This window comes from Colias eurytheme, chromosome 12 (genome assembly GCF_061535395.1).
Source record: "Colias eurytheme isolate Ceu_HAF_F1 chromosome 12, ilColEury1 Martin Lab GWU primary, whole genome shotgun sequence".
NCBI classification, from domain to species: Eukaryota; Metazoa; Arthropoda; class Insecta; order Lepidoptera; family Pieridae; genus Colias; species Colias eurytheme.
Window position 1 is genome coordinate 7,010,234 of NC_142991.1, and position 15,127 is coordinate 7,025,360.

At 36.3% G+C, this 15,127-nt stretch overlaps 1 protein-coding gene across 1 annotated transcript; it reads right to left on the reverse strand.

Moving 5' to 3' along the window:
• On the reverse strand, window positions 1–11,548 carry Sf3b3 (splicing factor 3b subunit 3). The gene is made up of 17 exons (XM_090107660.1): window positions 11,394–11,548; window positions 10,884–11,131; window positions 10,402–10,572; window positions 9,949–10,143; window positions 9,297–9,771; window positions 8,899–9,056; window positions 8,613–8,789; window positions 7,886–8,193; window positions 7,422–7,577; window positions 7,047–7,231; window positions 6,700–6,866; window positions 6,178–6,382; window positions 5,857–5,996; window positions 4,659–4,885; window positions 3,647–4,094; window positions 3,163–3,437; window positions 1–200 (listed from the first exon to the last, which is right to left on the reverse strand). Exons 2-17 carry the CDS (start codon window positions 11,107–11,109, stop codon window positions 60–62), a joined length of 3,654 nt encoding a protein of 1,217 aa, XP_089963786.1. The 5' UTR covers window positions 11,110–11,131; window positions 11,394–11,548; the 3' UTR covers window positions 1–59.
• Window positions 11,549–15,127: the final 3,579 nt, after the last annotated feature.

Below are 15,127 nucleotides of genomic sequence, written 5' to 3' on the forward strand. Positions count from 1 at the left end.
TTACTTGGTCTTATTTTTATTTTCTTATGAAATAACCTTAAATAACCACACAGAAATACTTAAAAGGCGTATCTAGTTCTAATATCTTCTAGTTTCTTAGACACTTCTGCGGGAGTTCTCTCCAAGTCACCCGCTATCGCCTTTTGCTTCGCCGGCTCGAGCGAGTTGAATTGCTCACATAAATCGCCGTCAATTACGTTCTGTAACAATTAAACGTTTTAGAAAGTTAGAATGACATCAAACTAGTTTCATTTTAGCATGCTAGGTTTAGATGTTGTGTGTAATGCAAGGTTCATCCTACAGCTTCATTCGCGTGGTACCCGGACGAGTAGAATATGTTAATTTATCCAGACTAATTTATCTGTGTGCGAATTATATACAAATCTGATCAAATGCTTTAAATAATCTGGCATGTTTACGTATTATATGAAGCAGAGATGTAACGGAGCTTCGATTCCGGTTCCGTTAAGTCGGAACTTCCGATTATTATTACACTTTCGGTTCCGACTTCGGTTCCGATACTTTTGTATCGGATGTTAATCGGAGGTCGAACGAAACAAAGCGGGCGGCGCGCGACGGCCTGTTCCGAACAGGTTCATACTTGTCGCGCGGGGAATCCCCCGACCCCCACTACATGCACTCTATCATCAATTATTTTTTCACTTGTTAGTTGTTACAAAGCATCAAAGCTTTTGTTCATAAAGTACAATACATTACTTTTGGAGTCCATTTTGATTTAATTTGCTTTAGCCTTTGTTCATTTATTGTAATGTCACCAAATGTACACTACGGCCAACGTAACTTGGCGGGCCTGAACTTCGCGCAGAAGGCTGCGCACGAACGTTTTTTAGGAACGAAATGGTGGCATGAGGCGGCGTGCGCGGGGCGGAGATCTAGGCTAGGGATTGACTCTATGTTAACACAATCATCCCTTTATTCGATCAAATATCGCAATCGATTTTTATCGATTTGAAATTTATTGATTTTGTTTATATGAGATACTAAACGAAATAGATTTACAGAATTAATGAATGATCTCGTTAGTAAAAGAGATTCCGCCTTTAATAACAAAAAAAAAACTAATAACATTTTATTTTCATGGTTATAACTTACAGGACTGCATGATTTAGTTAAATATCAATTATTTATAAATGATCACTACAATAACGACTGATTGAGAATATTTGAAACCTCTTATAAAATTAAATATAAATATATTTTATTATTCAATTTCAATCGATTTGAAAAAAAAATCGATTAATCAACATCCTCAGACACGCATAGTGGACATCCCTTTTTGTTTACGTCGTAAGGTGTCGTGTTCGTGTCGCTATCTCTGTCTTGAGTACCGGCGGTTACAAAAGTTTTCGTTGATCGTTTTTATTTGTTAAATCTTATTATTATATTGTTAGGAGTTTAGTTTTAAAATTGGTCGTATTATTCGCGAACAAAGATGCCACCAAAGCATAATAATATTGTTTTAAATCGCCAGGCGAGAAAAATAATATTTGATTTAACGCAGTATTTAAAAAAAGAAAAATATATATATCGAAAGGTGAGTGAATCCTGAATTCATTAGGTTATTTTTATAGCTTTATGTCTCAAAGCGGTTTGATATTTATTTTATTTGTACTTGGTCTCTGTATAAGGAAATTTTATTCGAATTTCAGTAAAAAAAAAATGAATGCCTATAACACTATTTTTTATACGAGTGTACATGCGCGAAAGTTCGCAGAGGCTATGTTCAGGCCCGCCAAGTTACGTTGGTCGTATTGTAACACGCTACTTTGGGTTTTAATTTTAATTAAACTTTAAATTCATTAATTTTATCTTTTGTTCATTTGGAATTATGCCAATTTTTTTTCACAGTTGTTTTTTATTTTATAATAAAAAATAAAAATGAAAAGAATTGACTATAAATCATGTTTTATTTGTCTTTAAACAAACTGACCCTGCCTCCGATTTCGATTCCGATTCCGATAAACCAAATTTGAAAACTCCGATTCCGATTTCGGTTCCGATAAAACTACCTCCGTTACATCCCTGATATGAAGATATTGCTAAATTTTATTGTCTAGTTACAATTATCCAAAATACTGAAATAGACCCATAAATTATTTATGTGTTAATAAAGTAACTAATATAAACGCGATATGTAGTATGCAAATTTGTGTAATTGTATGTTTGTTACTCTTTAACCAAAAACAGCAACAATAGATCCGTAAGACTTAGATACACATGCATAAATTTTAAATTTAAAGAGCACAGTCTACTTTTCCCCGGGTGCCACACGACGCCACGGGATTCATCTAGCATTCTAGCATAATCAAACATGCAATTGTTGGATCCACGCTACAGTAAATACCAATAAACTTATTTTAGCGCTTCAATTAATGAATAAGTTGATATGTTCGTTCCGCACACTACGGCAGTGCTGTACAGCACGTCCGACTCTCGGGAACGCGCGCGGTGTGCGGGCCCCGCGCGGCGCCAGCACGGCGGGGCGCGCGGGGCCGCACGCCGCGCTCGCTCTACCAACCGTGTAACACAACCGCGTACGCACGCGCTTGCTGACTTGCACGTTTGGATACAGTGTAGTGTCATTTGTATTAAATATTTCACCCAAATCATTGAGTTACATGTACTACGTACTAGAGAGGACATCGCTACTACACTTTTTTTAACACGAGTTACAGTCCATTGTCTTAAACTCAATTTTTTTTTGTTACATTGATTGGTTTTAATTTATAAGTAATAAGAGGCAGAATATCTACCAGCCGCCCCGCGCTGCCGCGCTTGTCGCACAGATTTTGTTCGTAGTGCCCTCTCTAGTAATAATACCTCAATGACCCAAATGGTATACATACCTACATTTGTAACTATGTACATTTTTGCAAATAAATATCATTTGAATTTTGTCTAACTACTAAACTTTATGATTCCTTCTTTCTTTCAATTAGACTTTTTGTTGTATGTATTTGTAAATATGATGAGGTATGTGTGATTTCTAGATATTGAACTTAATTTTAAGTGTGATTGAACGTGTATAGTGTAACAATTATGATTGAAAAGTGAACTCATTTACATTAAAATATGTGCAAATTTAATTAACAATAACACCATTTTAACTATTTAGAAAGTAAGTTTGATAATGAATCTCACCTTAACAGGGTAATAATAGCTCCTGAAGGACAAGTGATCTCTGCCACACAGCGGCGGATTCTCGCTTCTCATGTGCATCTCCAAGTGTTGAAAGAAGTCATGGTCTTCTCTAGACGTGAATGGTAACAAGACTCCCAAAGATCCACTAACAGTTGCATATAATAGTGCTTCTGATCCTCCAGGAATCAAAGTGGCTCTTTGTAATGAAGTTATTGTTTCCCCAACGTGGAAGTTGACAACCATGTCTCCTTTTTGTGATGCTCCGTTTAATAGACCTGGCAAATTTATTTAATTAAAATGGTGCTAAAAAAATACATTTAATTCTCTTTTGAAAGTATCTTCAGATAAAGGATAGTAATCACTTGAAATCATTAGTCTAGCATGTGTGAATTGAAGTGGTATCATCATTTAAAATAAAGAGAAAATGTGAACATTAAATTACACAGAAAGGAATATTTTAATTTAGTTGAATAACTAAACTCACCTCTGTCCCATAATGCTTTGTTGCCAGTAGGGTCTTCGTCAACATCATCTGTGACTGATTGCGGCAGTCTCATAATAGCAATATTACCAAACTTGTCAGACATCGCTATTGTGTCGTAATCTAAAATACACGTATTTGTAATCCATCTAGGATTTGTATCATCTGCAAATATAATCAGTTGGTTCTCTCTCTTTTTGTATTTCACACAGAATATAGATTCTTGAACGTCAGACACGAAAATCCTATGTCTTATGGTTTTGATGTCTGCAATGAGGTTTGGAATGTGTCTGTTTTCGCATTTTCGCAATAGCTTTCTCCTTCCAATGTCGTACAGTCGGAGCATGCGACCGACACCAGCTAAGAGACGACCGTTGAACGCGGCCAGGGCTCCAGGATATTCATCAATTGGAGTTTTGTGGACCAATTCCAATTTTCCTGTGTTGTACATCTGGAAAAAGTTCAAAATTTAGTCTATATGTAAAATAATTTCGTAATGTGAAATTAGTATGAAAACAATCTCAGATCTAGTTAAATAATCGTCAATGTATTTCAGATGAAACACGGAATAGGTTGACATCATTGATATTTTGAACGGGGAACAATCCATCATCGGCGAGCGGGTGGCGTGAGCTCGTGTACAGCTTGCGCCGCCCCGGGGTGGGCATTTGGTGGAGGGCCTGGAAACGGGCAAGTGGCGGAGGGCCTGGAAACGGGCAAGTGGCGGAGGGCCTGGAAACGGGCAAGTGGCGGAGGGCCTGGAAACGGGCAAGTGGCGGAGGGCCTGGAAACGGGCAACTGCTGGGCATGCGGAAGACTGCGAATGTGTACCCGCATCCCGTCTAAAGCAGCGCGTTGGTACACGGTGGGGTTTTAGTCGGTAGGAATCCGACATAACCCACGGCTTCTTCCCCGGGAGCCGTGGGAATCTTAGGCAAGATTTCCCCACTTGAAAAAAAAAAAAAGGTCCAAATTATCAACTAAAAATATTATACATGTATTAAACAATCCTCACCTTATACACATGCAGGCTGCCGTCGGTGCAGGAGCGCGGCGAGAGCACAGCGTCCCGCGCCACGCCCACCACGAGGTGCGCGAGCGCGTGGTCCCCGTGCGCGGCCCAGCGCAGCGCGCACAGCGACACGGCCGCCTCGTTCTGCTCCAGCGGCACGCGGCACAGCGTGCTCGCCCCGCCGCCGCTCGTGCCCATGTCCACCACGCGGATTTGGGACGCCCACATACCTGTGACGAGTTTTTATTTTAAATCTTTGTTGTATGTCTAAGAACTATGTATGTTAGAAACATTTTTATCAATTTAGTTTTATTATTAGTTTAGGCGATCCTCACACTGCCCCGCATCACGCTGCACGTTGCATGTCGAAGCACCTACGCGCGTTCCTGCGGGAGTGCAGATCTGCATCATCGTGCGGGTTTTTTGCGCACTCACGCGCGTAAGTGGCGTTTGTAGATTCACGCACGGCGGCTCTCATTTATTCGCCGTTCTCTGTGGTGGTCGTGCAATACTGAGCATCACGACGCGCGGCACTGCGGGTTCGGTGTGTCATACCTTGCGTCTCGCCCCGCACCTACGCGCGAGGGTGCATGTTTCTCCGCGTGTATGCGCGTGATCAGCATGAACGCGCGTGGTTGCATTGTCAGTGTGTTGGACTGTGCGTATTTTCTATACAAACGGAGATAATTACAAGAAACGTTAAACAGCAGTCACGCAAATGCAGCGTGGTGCGTGGCAGTGTGATAATCGCCTTAATGCCCATGTTTACTTTCTATACATTGTTACTATCTGTCCAAGAAAAAGTTTTTCTGCCTTCCTCTTATCACTTAGGAGTATGAAAAATAGATGTCCGATTCTCAAACCCAGACCAGGATATGTATACAAAATTTAATAAAAACATTTAACGGTCAAGCCATTTTGCAAGAATTTTATAATTAGATTTTTTGTATTAGAGATTATAAATCCTGTGTTACTTAGAATGAACAAAGTATTTTAGTTCGACAATATTTAGTAATTCACTAATTTTATAATAAATAATATTAGGTTTGTATCTAATGCTTGAATCAAATGATTTACAGAAATCATCTGGGATTAACGCATAGATTTAATGTAGCCACAATCGATTAGAGCGTGTTTGCTTTATGCGAACCACTCTTGCCCAGAGAACGTGGCAGATTAAAATTTAGATTTTTTTACACACCTGCTCCAGCTTTAGGCGATGAAAATATGTTTTCGGGCAAAACATCAGATAAAAAGGCATCGGCCATTTCATTAGCTAGCTGCTGTTCTTCAGGACCGCCACCAGCAGCTGCTTCTCGCATTTCTTGCGCCATTTGTACCCTGATAAATAAATATACCAACTGTTAACTTGTGTTTTTATAAATTTTAAGAAAAATAATAGTTATTGATTAAATCAGTACTGCAGGAGTATCTACATTTAATTCAGTGAAGTGTGTTATTGTCATCAGGTAAATATATTTTTTTGTTGAAAATCAAATACAAATATATTTTTATTATTTACCTTCTTTGCTTTTTCATTTCTTCTGTGTATGAATTGTGATCAGTCTCCAAGATTATGATGTGATTTGTGTCCGGGTTGACAATGAATTTTCTCGGCGTATACTCAAGGGGTACATAGTTCTGATTGAAAACTGCACCCAACTTTTCCAGGGCCAAAATTCTCAAAGTGTTAGACGAAATCGCTACGATACCCTCCGTACACTGTTCTGTAAGAGAATGAAATCTTTGGAACTTTTATACACAAACTGTTATACTTGCTAAAAAAAATTTTTGAGGTAAATTTGTCCACGGCATGGTTTTGCCACCTTCATCACCTGAGCGGCTTCAGTTAGGCTATGGAATATGCCGAGTTCCGCACTCAACTGCGAACAGGAGTTTGGATATGCTCTACGACGTTGTGGGCTTATCACTGCATGCTACAGCTACGCACCACTCTCACAAAGCGCAGCCCGAAAGCCGCACTTTGCAAACACGTCGATCGAACTATATGCTTCGAAAAGACTAAAATATTAAACTATTATACCTGAACTGAATCCTGCTGCATATTCCAAGCATTCATAGGAAAGTGGTGTGAGATGAAATCTATTTTGATATTGGTATCCAAGCCATGTTCTTGACGATACAGCAAGTACAGCTTCTGCAGACTGTACTCTCACTTTGAACAGTTTTACTGGCCGTGATCCTAAGTACCTTAAACATTATACTTTGTTAAAATCAAAGAAAAAACAACAATTTATAAAATAAAATTGTATTATCTCAGATCTGGTTAAAACTCGTCAATGAATTTCAGATGAAACACGGGAGCGAAAAAGTTGACATCATTGGGAACGTTAAAATAAATGAAAATGATTCAACATAAAGCATAATTACCTGGTTCTAGTGTCTGCTAGATCACCACTCACAGAATCCAATGTTGTTCTTAGCAATACACCATTGCTCAGTCCAATGTTCAAATGTAATGCAGATTTAGCACCCGATTCAAAAGGCTGATCTACAATACATAGTGACTCGGGACTGGCTGGCAAAGCTTGCATTGATCTTGGTGAAAGACAATCCTAAAATAAAGCAATATGATTAATTGATATTCCAAGAGACTACATAAATAATTTTATTACTACTAATTCAGAAGTTTATTGAATAACGCATTTTAGGTTGTTGTAATCACATACATTCAGTGGTGTCCTAGTATCATCATATTAAGTTATTTAAAGTAAAAAAATCTATAGTACATTTATTTATACTTACAGCTGGATCCAATGAAATAATTCTGACAGTGTTATCACTCAAGCCCACAGCCAAGAACCATGCTCTTTGCTCTCCAGTTGCAACAGATCCCAGTGCCATACAAGATACATCTGATGATAACTTCTTTCTTTCAGTGTATTCATTGAGTTGTCCGGTCTAAAATGCAAGGTAAAGGTAAGAAAATTGTCAACCAACATTATTTAATGTACAATTTCATAGTAGTTTTTTCATGAATTTGTCCACGGCATGGTTTTGCCACCTTCATCACCTGAGCGACTCCAGTTAGGCTATGGAATATGCCGAGTTCCGCACTCAACTGCGAACAGGAGTTTGGATATGCTCTACGACGTTGTGGGCTTATCACTGCATGTTACAGCTACGCACCACTCTCACAAAGCGCAGCCCGAAAGCCGCACTTTGCAAACACGTCGAAAAATATTTTTCATAATACAATAGCAACTTACGGGGTCCATTTCAAAGTAAACCAATTCACCGCCAGTTAAAGCGATCACTACTTGTCTTTGATTTACGGCACATTTTACGATCGACTTTTTGCCAGGCGCCTTCCATTCGTTCACACGCTTGTCTGCGCGTATGTGACGAATACCATCAGGGTACACTTGCACTAAGGCATCGCTGCCTAAAGCGTGGCAACTCAATGTGGGGGTTGTTCCGAGAAAGCCAGAATCTGTCACTTCTTCAACTGTTTCACCAATAGAGAGCACAAGCGTAGCATTAACGAACGATACAATGATGTAAGAGTCATATTCGTCTGCAACCAAAAGAAAAACACTAATAGGATAGAGAAATTTCGTAAATTTTGAATAAAGAAAATTCCTCTTGACAGCAGCCTCCAATGACGAAAATGGATTCCATGATGCCTACCTTTGCATGTTTTGAGGAATCCATCTCATTTGCTCATCGCCCGATAGTCGATTCTGAAAAGAAAAACCACTGGTGTTTATGTATGACAAACAACCAGGGTTTTATTAGTAACTTGTTGATAATAAGGAGCATTCATAAGTGGTTATTAGGTAGCGTCACGGTATTTCAGTAACACGGACCAATAAATATAATCATTAGCTCCTGTCTTTAACTACTTTCCTGTGAATTGTTGTAAAATGGGCTTGACTTTTATTTTTTTACTTGAATTAAAGGCAGGAAAGTGAATAACATAATACATTTACTCACCATCTTTATGCCTGCGGACCGTCCATACTGCATTGGGTGAACCCGGCAATTCTGAAACAGCCATTTCTGCAACTTCTAATCCATGTCTTAAGGCCCTTAAAGATGATCTGGGGCCTCGTCCACAAGCAAGATATACTTGAGGAGTATCTTCACCAGTTAGGTCTGCCACTTGAGAAGCTAAAATGAAAATTTTAATTTAATCATGGGGTTTATGAGACAAATAACAGTTTCAGACTAAATAACTTTAAAATAAATAAATACGAAAGCTAGATACTCTGACATTTACCTAATATGGGTGATAGTGAATCCAATTCATCAACAAGCACTAAATTTCTTAGTGGTCTTGGGGCAAAGAAAAATGTATCGCCCTCTTCCAAAGGCATTGCAGAGCTGAACTCTGGCTCATCATCTTCATCGCCCAAATGTGCAATTTGGTACAAGTAACTGAAAAGCACAAATTAGATTAATATGTATACTTCAATTTTTATATTTTTTTTAATATAATATTTACAATTTTAAATGTTTATCTCACATCAGTGTGCACTTGCCCCATTAATAAGGCAGGACCTTGGTTCTGAGATATTTAATATAGCATGAGTTATATAAATGTGCCATTGGGATAGCCTTATGACACAGGCTCACATGCATAGATCTATGAAAGTGAAAATATTATAAAATACTTACTGGTTGCCAAATTCACATGCAACAAACAAGAACCCAGTTTTCAAGACACACATAGATGTGGCTACTGGTACTGTATCAAAATATTTGAGTTTGATTTCAGTGACCATGTCTTCATCAGTTTCTATGGTGATTTTAAAAATATCACCCTGTTCAGTCTGTGCCAAAAAGAAAAACATGGATTTTGTCTTGTGTGTTGCCGAACACACAAAAATCATTCCCCTCTCTGGGTCATCTAAATCATTACGTCGCCTCGGAATAGGGCATCTGATATCATGCTGGTCTCCCAAATTCTTGTAAGTCAAATAATTTTCTGAACAAATTAATACTCCTGAAGGTCCATCATTGCCACCAGGAACTGTGATAAGGAAGTTAGCATGTTCTTCCAAGGGTTCAGAATATTTTCTGACTACATGGTTGAGACCCAAGTCAAGTTCGTAGAATGTTAATGTTTGTTGTGTTTTTTGAGCTGCTTCACCTATAAATAAAAGAAAAGATTAGAATCTTAAAGATTATGAAACACTTTATTTAAATTAAATCTTATATCATACAGGGAGGATTTAGCGTCACTGTCAGTCAGAAACACGGACCTCAAGTTAATCATTTAGTAATATTAATTTGGAAACATTTAAAAATAATTTGTTAATATACATACCAGTAGGATCAGAATCTGCTTCTTCATAATCAATTTCCAAGCATGCAAACATTGGATTTTCAAAGCCAACATCAACTCCAACCATGTGATATACTAATGTGTTAGACTTGTGTGCTTCCAAAGGAGAAGATATAGTTAATCTTGCTTCAGCATCTCTGTTCAAAATATATACTAATTTTTGTTTTTCGATTGCACCTAAAATAATAATAATTTATAATTAACACTAGAACACAATGTAGATATTTTAACTAATACTGTTGAATTTTTATAATAATTGCAAGTTGATATATTTCATTTAGCATTCATTTACAAAATACATAGTTTTAAGAAAACATGGATTTAATAAAAATATACTTTGAATGTTATTGCCCCCTAAAATAAAATCCCCTCTTTCTACATTTGATCACAAATTATGACAATATCAATGAATATTAAAAAGAAACTAAATCTTACCAATCATAACTGCTCTGCCTTTGGGATCAATAGCTAGATACTGTCCTGGTACAATGCGTCTACATCCCGATTTGCCAAAGGTTTCTTGATGCACCTTCTCCAGTATATTTTTAGCTGGTATATACTCTAATATCACTATTCGACCAGAATCTGAACCAATGACAATGTAATCTGGAAATAATCATTTTGTTAGATCTTGCATGTGGTCATGTAAAGATTTAGTGGCACATTTATTGTAATTTTAACTGTCCCATGAACATGATACATCCCAGCAATCACTGTAATTGCCAAGTGCGACGTGATGGGTGTTCTATCTATGCATCTAGTTATACCATGCACCCTTCAATAATAAGAGCCATGGAGCAAGACAATGCAATATGTTAAGAATTTAAATTTTAAGGTTATAAAGTAACCGGTCGATCGCCGGCTTTCAACAATCTCCTTCATGGACGTTATCGCACGTGGTTCTAGAGGTTATTTACCTTTTGTGCCGCCAGTGAGTCGAAACGCCATCATAGATCTTATGACACCGAATATTTCTACTTTCATCAAGGTATGCACTTTGCCGGTGTTAGGATCTGGGCGAAGAAGCTCCAATGTTTTCCCACGAGATATTACTATCTCTTGTTGTTTTGTTCCAGAGAAATTACCATGCACCGCATGAGTAATGGCTGTTGAGCCTTGGAGAGTCAAGTTGTACAGGAACATTTTGAACTTATCTCATCAGTCCCTAAAAATAGGAAACAAAATTAATATGGGAGTGGTCGGACACCATTTATCTTATCAACTTATATTGAAGTTAGTAGTAAAATGTGAAGCTCGTAACTAACGAAAGCAGAAAAATATTGTGCTTCCGAATGGGTGAGCATACGTATGATTTCGCACCTTAAAAACGACCACGACAAATACTTAAAATCTATCGTGGAGATACCTAGTGCAAATACAATAATCACATTACTCAAAATATTATAAGAATTAACTATTTCACATACCTGAGTAAATTAAACGAGGGATTGCCGCAATGCGGCTAGATAAATTTGCCGATAAATTAATGCGCCTATGAGCGTAGCTCAAAATGGCGGCTCGCGAAAGAATTGACGCTTCTTCATCTTCAATATGCATGTTGAGGTTTGGACCGGCGCCTGAATCTGACCAATCAAAATAGAGCATTTGCCGCAATGGCGGCGATTTATATAGATATGGTATTGCCATACTCAGAAAAATAATTTACAAAACTAAAATAATTTACAAAACTATTACGATAGATGGCGTGGAAAACAATTTTGCATATTCTACTGGATACTAGATGGCTCTTCTAGTTGCTTGCAATGGCACCTAGTGTTGAATTAATGAACTGATTTTCAAACAATAAAATAGAGATGTCACTGTAGGCTTTTCGGGACTATGTATATTATTGGAACGACGTCGTCGTCTTCGATATAATATAATTAATTATTTATAGAAGGCGGTTGCTTATTGAAAACCACAATAAACCTTACGATAAACGTGATTCAGAATAATATACAAACTTAGAAAAATAAGTAACTACATAGGTAGTTAAATTACTTAGTATTTTTTTTTTGTAAAAAATTATTTTATCAATATAGGTACCTATGTCATGAGACTTGTACAAGAAAATACAAAATATTTCTGTGGATTATTGCCGTCGCACGTATTTGTATTCATAAAAAGGGCTTTGGTCCATTGTGGTGTGTCTTTTAATTCTATTTTCTGGCTGCGCGGCGCGGCGCGCCTTCACAATGTATCTCTTCAGACGCAAGCGCACCTGAGTATTTGGACCCATTTTACTTTGAGACGCCGCGTTCTTTATTGGATCATCAGTCGACAAGAAACTGAATATATTTTTTGGTATACCGTGCCTCTGGACGATGAATACAAGTACGGTGGGCTGGATACCCACGGTTGATTTGAATCTAATTTTATTATGATTTTTTCTGTGTTATATTGCTCAAGAAATGTTTATGATTTCAATTGGTAGGTATTGTTTTTGTAGTAATTTAAACATTAGTTTAAATAGAAATTTGTTTTTTTGATTGAATATAATACATATATTACAATTGATATATTCAATCGGTTTATACATAACTAACTACATATTCCGATAATAAAGAAAATTTAAATATAATCTTATATATATAAAATTCTCGTGTCACAATGTTAGTCTGCATACTCCTCCGAAACGGGTGGACCGATTCTCATGAATTTTTCTGTGCATATCGGGTAAGTCTGAGAATCGGCCAACATCTATTTTTCATATGTACCACGGGCGAAGCCGGGGCGGACGGCTAGTAATAAATAAAATTGTTCTTTAATAAAGAACAAAACATATTCGACTTTTTAATCTTTTTATTACAATATTTCATCCTTGAATAAATTTATTGGAGGTAATGTACAGTTTAACAATATACCTATTACCTACTTATAGAGAAGTTATTACATTGAATTGCGTTTACCTGACAATCATGAATCATGTTCTCCGGACTCCGATGTTCATCGTGCACGTGTGTTCTGAATTCTTAGCGAAAATGCGAAAAGGTTTTAAGAACGTAATAATATTATGTATTATCTTATTGCATGGACCATAGACCGTATGTATAAATTTAAAAGAATAATCTTTTAAAATAGGTCTACCTATTATATTCTATAAAAAGCTCTATCTGTTTTGTAATAGGTAACATACTGATACCATGGCTGTAACTACAGTTTATGAGCTACAGTCTAGTAAATACAAAATAACAGGGCTTATAGAGTTATATAGCGTTTCAGACTTTCAGTAAACATAAGCCTCTTTTTTAAATGAAGCGTCAGATCATGTGATTTACGATTTTTTTTGCATGCCTTTAATAGTACTTCTTGTAATTTAGACTTTTATTTATATGCCATGTATACATACATACATACATTGTGTTAAATCAATGTTGACATGGTTCATGCATTTTTTTTAAATAATCACAAATCACTTATATGTCGTTATAAACCTCATCCCACATTGTAGTTTACAACAAAAACCTTTAATTTAAAATGCGGTTTCAGAAGGGATAAGAGGCCTTAAGAACAAAAAAACGGAAAAACGAGTACGACGTAGGTACTTAGGTTCAATTGTCATTATCTATTATTAGACTGGGGTAGAAGCCTTTAAAAATAATGAAAAGATAAAAAAAATCGCAGTCGGATGAAACCCATTAGAAAAGGAGGGGAATAAGATAAAAATGTAAGGAAAAATAAATTACGGTCAATCCGAGTTCGGGAAGCGGGAGGGGGGAGCTTTTAAGAGAAAAAAATGGTTTCTCTCGATTTCCGACAAAACTACAAGTCCTATAGAAAAAAGTTCAATGGCAAAGTTGTAGGTAATTAAAAGTTCTACAACTTTTGTATTCACAATTTTTTCACATAACCTAAAAATTTAGGTGAAAAATTCAAAAAACCAAGTTTTTGGTCTTTTATTTTTATCTACTTCAAAATTTATTTTTTTTCTACGAAATTTGGTGGAAACTTACTTTATTATGTCCCAAATATACTGTAATTTATTTGATTGAAAATATTTACTTTTTCGCCTTATTTTGAATTAATACCAAAAAAACAACCTAATTTTCAATCGAAAAGTCACCCGTCAAAATATCAGCTTTTTTCAAAAACTTGGGGTGCCTTTTATTCATTGAAATCTCTACTTTCATATGGTGTAAAAAAAAATAAACACCACCATAGTCAATGTTCTCAGGAAATGCATGCAAACAGTGTGATAATGAGCTTTTACTAAATCAGGCACACTTCTCGAACTCTATATCTTCTCTTGTATCTGCTTTTCGGTAATATTTCAAAAGAAAAATAATTATCTGTTCTAAGTTTAATATTTTACAGCATATTCAAAAGCAAAATGATGTCGATATAAACATTTCAGGTAGTTCGAGAATTAGTGTGCCTGATTTACTAAAAGCTAATTTTCACACTGTTTGTATGCATTTCCTGAGAACATTTACTATGGTGGTGTTTATTTTTTTACACCATATGAAAGTAGAGATTTCATTTATGAGATTTGAATAAAAGGCAACCCAAGTTTTTGAAAAAAGCTGATATTTTGACGGGTGACTTTTCGATTGAAAATTAGGTTGTTTTTTTGGTATTAATTCAAAATAAGGCGAAAAAATAAATATTTTCAATCAAATAAATTACAGTGTATTTGGGACATAATAAAGTAAGTTTCCACTAAATTTCATAGAAAAAAAATTTTTTTTGAAGTAGATAAAAATAAAAGACCAAAACCTTGGTTTTTTGAATTTTTCACCCAAATTTTGAGGTTATTTGAAAAAATTGTGAATACAAAAGTTGTAGAACTTTTAATTACCTACAACTTTGCCATTGAACTTTTTTCTATAGGACTTGTAGTTTTGTCGGAAATCGAGAGAAACCATTTTTTTCTCTTAAAAGCTCCCCCCTCCCGCTTCCCGAACTCGGATTGACCGTAATTTATTTTTCCTTACATTTTTATCTTATTCCCCTCCTTTTCTAATGGGTTTCATCCGACTGCGATTTTTTTTTGTTTCAAAAATTATCTACTCTAGTCTATAATAAGACATAAATCTTGTTATGTTTAATACAAATTCAATCAAAGAAGATGAGTAATGTATTATGTTTATACTTGGCGCGTGGCATTGTCTCAAACGTTTAGTGAAACACTTTCGAGAAATTACGTCCATTATAAATTATA